The 9,792-nt window shown below is 56.1% G+C and overlaps 1 protein-coding gene across 1 annotated transcript in view; it reads right to left on the reverse strand.

The window, feature by feature from the left end:
* Positions 1–9,590, reverse strand: part of LOC144947048 (insulin receptor substrate 1-B-like) — a 72,175-nt gene extending 62,585 nt beyond the window's left edge. Inside the window, 2 exon segments of the mRNA XM_078876193.1 lie at positions 4,747–6,913; positions 6,916–9,590. Coding sequence (XP_078732319.1) covers positions 4,747–6,913; positions 6,916–8,925 — 4,177 coding nt within the window. The 5' untranslated portion in view covers positions 8,926–9,590.
* Positions 9,591–9,792: the final 202 nt, after the last annotated feature.

Raw genomic sequence — 9,792 nt, forward strand, 5'->3', positions numbered from 1 at the left:
CATCAGGTGCAGTGAGGTGGACAAGTGGGTGCTTCACACAGATGTGACCGCGGGAATCCAACCGTGGTTACAGTAAATTACAGTCGCAGTCAGAATTCGTGGGATTTAAAGAAAGGTTTGGAACCGAACATAAAAACTAGCTTTGTGCATGCAAATTTTGCCAGATTTGTAATATAACCAATTCCAAGAGTTCATATAAGGTTTGTGTGCCAAGCAGAATAATGGTTTAACTTTGGCAAAAAATAATTGTTGCTAAGTACAATAAGAGGAACTGAAGAGTTGCAGCCTACTGAGAAATAGTACAAGTTCTGCAGCAGACATCTTAAGCACAGATCCTGGCGCTATACCATCGGGACCACAATACTTAGAAGTGTTGGCTTAAATCATTAAAAGAAACTCCACGATATATTATTAGGCAGAGAAAATGTGTTTGTGGATAAAGCAGCATTGAGTGAGTGGCTCCACACACATACATCTGGGTTACAGATTGCGTTCAGGACCAGCCATGCGCTCTCAGGAAAATGTCACTAGCCAAGACCACTTTCACGCGGTCAAATCACGGTAGGTACGATCCCGGTTCGAGTTTAAATATGAAGCAAAAACGTGCCCTCAATGCGGGACGAACGTACCTACAGTAGTCTAAATAAATTGTATCTGAACCCGCCGCCATCCCACAATGTTAGAATATCTCCCCAAAAAAGCAGCAGCCGACACCAGCTGTAAACCAGCACTGTCCTAGGAGCCTAGCAGTGCAACAGACAGCATCTACGGTATTTGCCACCAGTGGGATACTTGCTGCAGATGTCCCGAGCAAACATCTTGTGCGAGTTACATCCAGTGGCAAACAAGGAAGGATGAGGAGGGGGGGCATGGTGAAGGTTAAAGCAGTTCAATCCCCTTGTCCACAAAACGCCGTTGTGTACCCGGAAGATTTTTGTAATAATTCCAGTCGAAGCTGGCACGCGGCACGACCACACCATAGAAGAATAAAAAAAACATCAAATGCAAATTTAGACCAGTGGGTGTATGGGTGGTCCACAGTTCTACCGAAACAGAGATCCCCCGTGTAGCCTTAACAGACCGTAGTAGTGAGTGCTGTTAGCGAGTAGCACCTATGAAGGTGGGTCACGGCACACGAGGGGGTGGGGTGGAACAGCACGACGCCCGGCCGCCTTCGTCTCCCCAGTGGCGATGTTTACTACACACCGCACCAGGTACTCATTTGAGGCCGAGTCGACCTCGGGGTGGCCCAGGACCGGTTCAAGCAATCGCCGCTGGCAGTGACCATGAGCGGGAATTGAACTCGGGTGGCCGGGTTTGTGGCGCAGCGCTCTAACCACTACGCCACCGCTTCCCACAAGACCACACAAAAGACAAAACCACACACACACACTAGTTTTGTGGTGACGCATGGAAGCCACTATAAGCGGCATCGTCAATGAACAGCGGTTGTTGCAGTTTTACGCATAGGGCAGAGATGTAATTCGAGATACAAAATGTCCTAAACCTTTGTCCCCTGCATTTGGCTCTTCTCATTCACTTCGAGGGCCCCCGAAAATATTGTATCGCCGTGACACATCAAAGCGCTCAGGTGCAGTCTGCTCGTTACGTGATTAATGATGTTGTTTACAGAAGACGAGGAGACATTTTGGAGCCCTGCCCTTGTGCGCTGCTAGCTACCATTCATTGGCGTGCGATACTGGCGAGCGAAAGTGATCATCCAGCAGTGACACTGGCAAAAGGGCATTGAGAGACAACAAACGACGAATGAAGCCTGTGGGGACGACACAGTTACGGTGAAATAAAACACAGAAGATGTATGCCCAACGCAATTCAACACAACAACAACAGCAGCAGCGGTACTGTATCGGGTGAAGGCAGCAAGGTCCAACCTCTTGTGCAACTAACCATCTCGACTGGGTGCTTTGGTTGGTGGTGGTTGGTGGTGGTGGTGGCTAGGGATTTGTGTACAAACCAAACAACAGCAAAGCCACACAAACGACTGAATTCTTAAGGGGGGGGCAGAGAACCTGACTTTCCCATTAAGGGCCCCCCCCTCCTCCTCCTCCCACCCATGACTAAGCACGCAAACATTCCAGCCGAGGTGTGGACAGTGGGAGGGAGAGCTTCTCACAGTGACTGGCACGTCCCGACGTTGTTGTTGGTGTTGCTGCTGCTGCTGCCTTTGCAACCGCCACAAACATCCGTCCACCCCCCCCCCCCCGATTTTAAACGTTGCCAATATGTGGGGGTGGGAAGAAATGGGCTTCTGAACCCACGCAAACAGTGAATTGGCATGTACATTGGTCGAAGTTCGCATTCAAAAGGAACAAATATGCATGAGCAGACATTAGGCCCCCTTCGTATATCCGTCTCTGTACATGTGCAAAAATACACGTATTCCTTAAAACAACCCACGGCCGTGTTTACGGGAGTGCATAATTGCAGCGGCATTCAATTCTGGAGAAGCAAACTCCGGACCGGTTTCGGCATTGGTGTCTCATCAGCAGCGAGGCTTGCTTGAATCAATGCTGGTGAACTGTCGATCTGACATGCAAGCCCCCAACCCCTCTCTCTCCCTTAACAATATGTGGTCTCAGTTCCCCACAACGGCGCTCCTCGTGATTATGATGAGTTACACATCTAAAAAGGATTTAATCAAGGAATTAGCAGAACGTTTCACCGGTTTTCTCGTGCCGGCTTTAAGCAATTTGCGAGTTAAAACGCACCACGGCATTCCCCTGTGATGTGTCGAGCGTTAATACTGCAACCTTAGCATGTTCCTTTCACGAATGTGGACGCATGATGACTCAGGGCCTGGACAAACAGACTGTACATTTTTTGATACTCACCTTTTTTACCTTGTGGTCTTAATCTTGTTTTATTTATCATTGATAGTGCACGCCACATGCTTTGTCTGGTCTTACATCTACAGTAATTTGAGAGTCGATTTGTTTTTATATTCTTTTGGTCTTTCGGTAAAGTCACGTAGATAGGTTCAAAGAAAATAACAACAAAAACTACGACGTTTCGATCACAACACAAGCGATCGTGATCGAAACGTCGTAGTTTTTTGTTATTTTTCTTTGAACCTATCCAAGTGACTTTTCCTAAAGACCCAAAGAATATGTATTCCTGCAGTCACGAAAGCTTTAGGTCAAGATTTAGTCGATTTGTTTTTACTCCGTGACACTTCCACATGTTTGGGAACTATTGTCATGGGCTGTACCTGCTTCGGATGTAATCATAATCACATCCGAAAGGGCACCCCAAGCGGCAGCCACCTGGCCTGCAAGCCGCAACCAGTCGACATGTCGTGGGCGATGACTGTTTAGTATAATCCCAACTGAGTCATTCGCGGATAATTTTCGGATTTAGGTTTGTTTGGGACGCAGGTTCCCGTTTAACCAAAGATCGTAGCCTCGATGTGATCTGCTTTTTTTCTTCCTTTAAATAAACATCGCGCCTGTGAGTTGTCTGCTTTTCACATCCGAGCAAAACAAACCAAAAAAGCTGACAAAATCCTCGAGGCGACATTGCCCTCTTTCATTGTTGTGTTTGTAGATCGATCAATGTAGCAACGTGATCATTGTCGTTGCTCGTCTCGAACAGCTTTAAATAAAAACTCTCTGGACAGACGCCGAGAAAAAAAATATACTGCAGGGCTATTTTGAGCGCAGAGAACGAGAGATATGTTAATTTAATTTCCTTGGTGGACTCTCAGGTAATCAGATACTCCGGTTAACAAGGATTGCTGCCTTATAAGAGGCCTGGACGCGTGCCTTAATATTTCGTAACACAGACAAACCGGCGTCACTTACCGCTTGCCAAGATTTTATAGCGTCCATGGAAATCCTGACCTTTCCTTACCTCTCGCGTTGCTTTGGCAGTCAAGTAAAAATATAACAAAACTGTGGGCGCCACTTCCATTCGTATCATTCCACGATGGCTGGGACTGAGTGGTCAGAAATAGCATTGGCTGCTGCTGCTGCTGCCACCGTGACATGAATATTATTGGGACAACGATGGGGGGTTTTATTGGAACATCGAGCGTTGGATGTGACCGATACATCAGCGCAATAGCGGACGAGTCTGCGAGACGACACGATCGGTGTCGGCTGGTGCCGCGAAACCAGATCGAGGTTGCGTTAAGAGTTAATGCTCACAATGAATCGGTTTCGCAAGACCGTAACTATTTCTGTTAATTAACACATGCACCACAACACACGCGCGCTTTGATAAACTGAGATAGAGTGTCCCTTGGTATATTAACATCGTACAGTTGTGAAATTGCTGACGATTACAAACCTTTGCCGTGGCAGCCGGCGTTCGGTCGAGGGCAGTGCACATGTCAGAAACGGGTGATTTGTTTAAACGCACGTGAACACCACGATAAAACTGGGCACACCTCCGATGAGCGCGGTTGGCTACGTACGGCGCGAAAGAAGTTCAACATACAGTGCATACAATTCGCTCGGGCCAAATCTAAATCGGGCATCACGAGACGTGTACAGTGTTGTACGTTCTCGTCTGAGTTATCGCTCGGATCGGGCCCCTAAGTCCTGCACACATTCAATGACGGCGTAACTTAAACAAAACAAAAAACGACATGCTGAAAAAGCCAAACGTGGAAACCTTTACATTGCGCGTACCGTCACCGTCCGCAGTTATCGCCCATAAAACCCTGGCATTGTGTTGCGAGCGAGTGGCGAGTGCGATGCACGATGGGAAGTGACGTTAACTCACTCTCTTGCGCAGGAGGACACCCGCCGTCGGAGCGAGCGAAGTCAATGCTTGCGTAAGCTCCAGAATCCACGACGCTTGTGCTGCTGCCCTTGGCATTGGCCCTTGCCCCGTCCAGGCCAGCAGTAGAGGCAGCGGTAGCGGCAGCAGCAACAGCTGCTGCCCTCTGGCACTCTTCGCTGCTCAGTTCCAATGCGACGTAATTGAGCCCATTCTCGAATCCGGACTCTCTCGACATGCCGCCGTGGTCTCCGCAGTCTCCCGCGGGACCTCCTGCGGCGTCTCTCAGGTAGACGCTCTCGAATGAGGCCGAGCCGAGGCGGTTTGCGTCGCTAGAGAATGACGGCGACAGCAGAGAGGTGGACGTGGGCATCGCTGGGGACACTCCACCCGATCCCAAGGCGGCCGATGCGGTGGTCGTGGACGAAAACGTCTCGGAGCTGTGCCTCCTCCTCCCCTGAGCGTCAGCCCTGATGACCTTTGCGCCGTGGTCCGGGTTGGGGACCGGGTAGGCGGCAGTCATCTGGTCCATCAAGGACAGGCGGTTGAGTCTCGACGTCGGGCTTGTGAGCCCCTTGGAGCCCTCCAGGTTGGAGTGGTTGCTCGGCGGACCGAGAGGAGCCGTGCTCGGCGCCGTCACGCCGAAGCGCATCTCCGTGTAGTCGCCGTCCGTCTCCTGCCCGAGCGGAGCGCACCCGAGGCCCATGTGCAGAGACGCGTAATCGACGCCGACGTTCGGATTGACTCGGACACCGTAATTAAGACCGCCGACGTTCGAGGCGGACATATAATCCGAGCCTGCGTTGCCGTTTTGTACGGGTCTCGCTCCGTAGCTGGCCCCAGCTGGATTACCCCTGGCTGCTGCAAGTGGACTCACGACAGAGTTTGCTGCTGCTACTGCTGCTGCTGCGTTGCTGGTTGTTGTGTTCCTACCGCTGCTCCAGTCGGGAACGATGGAGTAGTTGGCCCGCGCGGCGAGACGCGTGGCCGAGCTGAGCCTCCGCTGCGCATCCACCACCGCCTGAGCAGTCTGCACGTCTCCGAACTCGATGTTCACGTATTCCCCCGGGCTCACCGGCTCCGCCGGGCACTCGTACGTGCGGGGGAGAGTCGAGGACTTGAGGCCACCTAGGGACAAACGCGTGGGTCTCACCATCCCCTGCTGCTGCTGGACCTTGCGAGGTTCGGCTTTCGTGATGCCACCGCCACCGCCGCTTGCGGTGGGGCTGCTGCCGCTCGCCACCGGCTGATCGGGGTCGTGGCCCAGGCTGTCGCTGCTCGTGGATGACGACTTGTCGCCTCCGAACAGCTGCCTCTCGGTCAAGTTGCCCGGGCTGAAACGCGCTCCGCCGCCGGCGCCCGAGGCGGCGGTGGCTGAGCCGTCTCCGTTTTTGCGCAGTCCCGGCTTGAAGGAGCGCGGCAGCGAGTAGTAGTAGCAGTTCACTTTGGGGGGCTCGGCGCTGGTCGGCGTGAAGAAGTAGTCCGGGGGGGTGCCTGCCACCAGGCCAGGCGACATGTTCATGTACTCGCAGCCAGCGTCTCCTCCGCCCTTGCCGTCGGCGCTGCACACGGACAGCTTGGAGCTGCTCCACATCTTCATGTAGGGGCTGCACTCGGGCGAGCAGCTGCCGTTGTTGGTTCCAGGAGACATGACCATGTAGCCACTGGGGTCGGTGATCTCCTGGCGACGCCGCGGGTTCAGAATCTCCTGCGGGGCCGAGACGCTCTTGGGACTCATGGGGACGTAGTCGTCCGAAGGACCGCCACCACCACCACCACCACCACCACCCGGTGTGCTCAGCGTCATGGAGGAGGAGGTGGCGGTGGTGGAGCTCGAGACGATCGACTGCGAGGAGGAGCACGAGGAAGATGACGAAGACGTCGGGACGGGAGCCACGCCGGGCGACATGGGCATGTAGCCGTCATCCTTGCAGGTCGCTCCGGGCCTCTGGCAGCTGCCCACGTGGATCTCCCCGTAGTCCTCCGGGTACGAGCGCTGTAGGTGCGCTGCCTGCGAGTTCTGCGGAGTCGAAGGACCTGCGGGGGGCCTCGGCGAGGCGGAGCGCGACGTGTAGCTGCTGCCCGTGTAGCTGCTGCCGCTGCCGCTGCTTGTGAGACTGCCCGCGTTCATGAGCGCGTAGTCGTCCAAGGGCTTGCGCTGCTGCTGCTGCGTTGTTGTTGTTGTTGTTGGACACCGGTGGTGGACTGCGCTACCGGCGGTGGAGGCGGAGGGGGCGACGTGCAGGAGGAGTAGGCGCGTTTACGGTGGACAACCCCGGACAGGTCCGACGTGCCTTCCGCGGCGCTCGCATTTTCATCCTGAGACGCGCGCCTGGCTAGGAGGACTTCTCTGTGCAGCTGCTGCTGCTGCTGGTGGTGGTGGTGATTGTGATGGTGGTGGTGTCCATTTTGCGCGCAAGACTTGCCCATGCTGATGTAGTTGTTGACTTGTTGCTGATGCATTTGGTGGTGGTGGTGGTGGTGGTGGAGGTTGTGCCCATCGTCGTCTTGCTCCTCTCGGATGGGTGGCGGCGTGCGGCTCAGAGACTCGGGGGTGGCGCTCCGGTGCACGAGGCCCTGATGTCTCCTCGCGTCCACGGGGCTCGATCCGTACTCGTCGGACGAGGACGCGAATCCTCCGTCGCTGGGTGACCCTGACGCCGATGCCCCGCCGCCACCGAGGCCGCCGCTGTTGACCTTCACGTACAGCAGCAACAGGGCGTCGCTCGCCGACGACCCCCGGCCGCTGCTGGGCCCCGAGGAGGACGGCGAAGTGGACGACGCGCAGCTCACGGGGCTCACTGCCGACGACGGAGGCTGCGACGCGCCGGGTGCCGGCACGGTCACGTAGCGGCTGTGGGTGGGGGCCGCTTGGAGGCGAGACGATGTGCGTCCACCGAGACATCCCCGGATCCCTTGCTGATTAAGCTGCTGCTGCTGCTGCAGGCGAGGAGGCGTGGGGCTAACGCTCACGGGGCTCCCGGTCACCGAACTCGGCCTGGACGTCAAGATCGTCCGCTCCCCTTCGCTCGAGGTGCGCGCTCTGAAGTTGTGCCCGCTTGCCGCTCCTCCAACGCCTCCGTTGAGCGGATGCCTGCTGCTGTGGCTGATGATGTTGGTGATGGTGGTGGTGGCGGCCGATGCCGGGTTGTTGTTGTTGTTGCCGCCGGCCGGAGAGGAAGCCCCATGGGTGCTGTTTGCGCTCTCGGTGCGGGAGCGACGCGACAGCCCCGTCTGGCTGGGCGGGAGGCTGTTGAGGTGGCGTCTGGGCGGCACGGAGATGGGATTCGAGCTGCTGGCGGAGTGACTCTTGCTGCGCGGGCGAAACTCGGAGAATTCGCTCATGGCCTTCATGGCCTCCAGGATGGTCTCGTGCATGTTCTGCGCCACCACGCAGTCCTCCACCTGCATCCAGAATTCGCCGGGACCCGTGACGGCCGAGCGACCCACCTCGATGAAGAAAAAACTCTCCGAGTGCCCGCAGCGCCGCACGTTCATGAGCTGCAGGGTAACGTCCGGCTTCTCGCTGTTGAGCTTCACGAAGCTGATCTTGCGGCTCGAGAGGCACAGCCTGTAGACGCCGAACATGCTCCTCGTCTGACCCAGCCCGCGGGGTTTCAGGTTCACCTGCCACACCTCCTTGAAGGCCGACGAAGGCGCAATCGCCCCGTAGACATCGTCGCCTGCGTGTGTCGAGCCTCCGCTCTCGCCGCCGCTCTCGGCGTGAGGGTACAGCGACGGCTGCTGCTGCTGCTGCAGCTGCTGATGGGGGTGATGATGGTGATGATGATGGTGGTGGTGGTCGCTGCACTGCTGCTGCATAGCCTTCCCACGCGCGTGGAGTTCGGTTATGGCCCGGTACCAGGCGTCCTGCTCTGGCTCGTTCTCCGCCGCCACGGCCAAGTACTCGTCCTTGGTGTAGAGAGCCACCATGAATTTGTTGCGCGCGTCGGCCCTCTTGCTGATGTTGAAGCACGAGTCGAGCGACACGGCGCGCTTGGGCGCTGACTTGTGGCGAAACTTACGCTCGCTCTCGTAGTACTCGAGGCGACCCGCGGCGCACGAGTCGTCGGGAGCGCGCAGCACGAAGTAGCGCTTGTGAGTCGTCTTCTGCTTGCGCAGGTAACCGCACTTGAGCACGTCCGTGGCGGACTGCAGCTCGGGCGGTGGTGGATTGGCCATGGCTCGTTCTGCGCCGCCTTTTGGGTTTTACACCCAAAAAGCAAGCTCGGTCAACGACCGGATGATGATGATGATCGTGGTTGATGGTGAAAAAGATAAAGTCCACCGGTAACGGAGTAGCTGGCTTCGTTAATGCCCCGCCAATGCGAGCGAGAACACGTAGCTACTACTCTTCTTCTCAGCAGTGGCAGTAAGTAGCAGCAGCAGTAGTAGTTGTAGTTGTGAGCACACGCTGTGTGTAGGTAGTAGCAGCTTGAGTGGAGTGCACGAGACGCATACGCGCCCTGCGTCGCCTCCAACTCTCATCAGAGAGTTCCCACCTGTGCCGTGTCGCCTACCCCAAAGCTACAGAGCCAACGCACAAACACGGGGCAAACACAATTACCTACCCACGGTGGCTAGCAAGTACGTCTCTCTCGCTCTGTCTAACTCTATACCCTTAGGCAGACAAGGTACTCGGCCATGCGTGCGCTTCTCTTGACTGCACCAACCCCACCTCCCCTTTCCCCTGCTCCCTTTCGTCTTTGGCTCGCGAGTGGCGGAGAGGCTAGGCGAGCACAGCAGAAATCACCAAGCGCCGCTCTCTCCCGAGGACGCAACATTGGAGCAAAACAACATGTGACGCGGGCACAGGGCGGACCCCTACGAAGACAGGCAGGGCCCACCTCCCCTACACACACCCCCCCCCTATCCCCTCCTCCCCTACCCTCCTATCCCCTCCTCCCCTACCCCCTCCCCGTACCCTCCCGCCCCATTCCTCCCCTCCCCATTCCTCCCTACCCCCCCCCACCACCACCACCAATTCCTCCCCACACACCCGCGAGCAACGTCGCCTCCCGATTGGCTGGCACGCATCCGCTTTGATCC

The sequence above is a fragment of the Lampetra fluviatilis genome, chromosome 43, assembly GCF_964198595.1.
Source record: "Lampetra fluviatilis chromosome 43, kcLamFluv1.1, whole genome shotgun sequence".
NCBI classification, from domain to species: Eukaryota; Metazoa; Chordata; class Hyperoartia; order Petromyzontiformes; family Petromyzontidae; genus Lampetra; species Lampetra fluviatilis.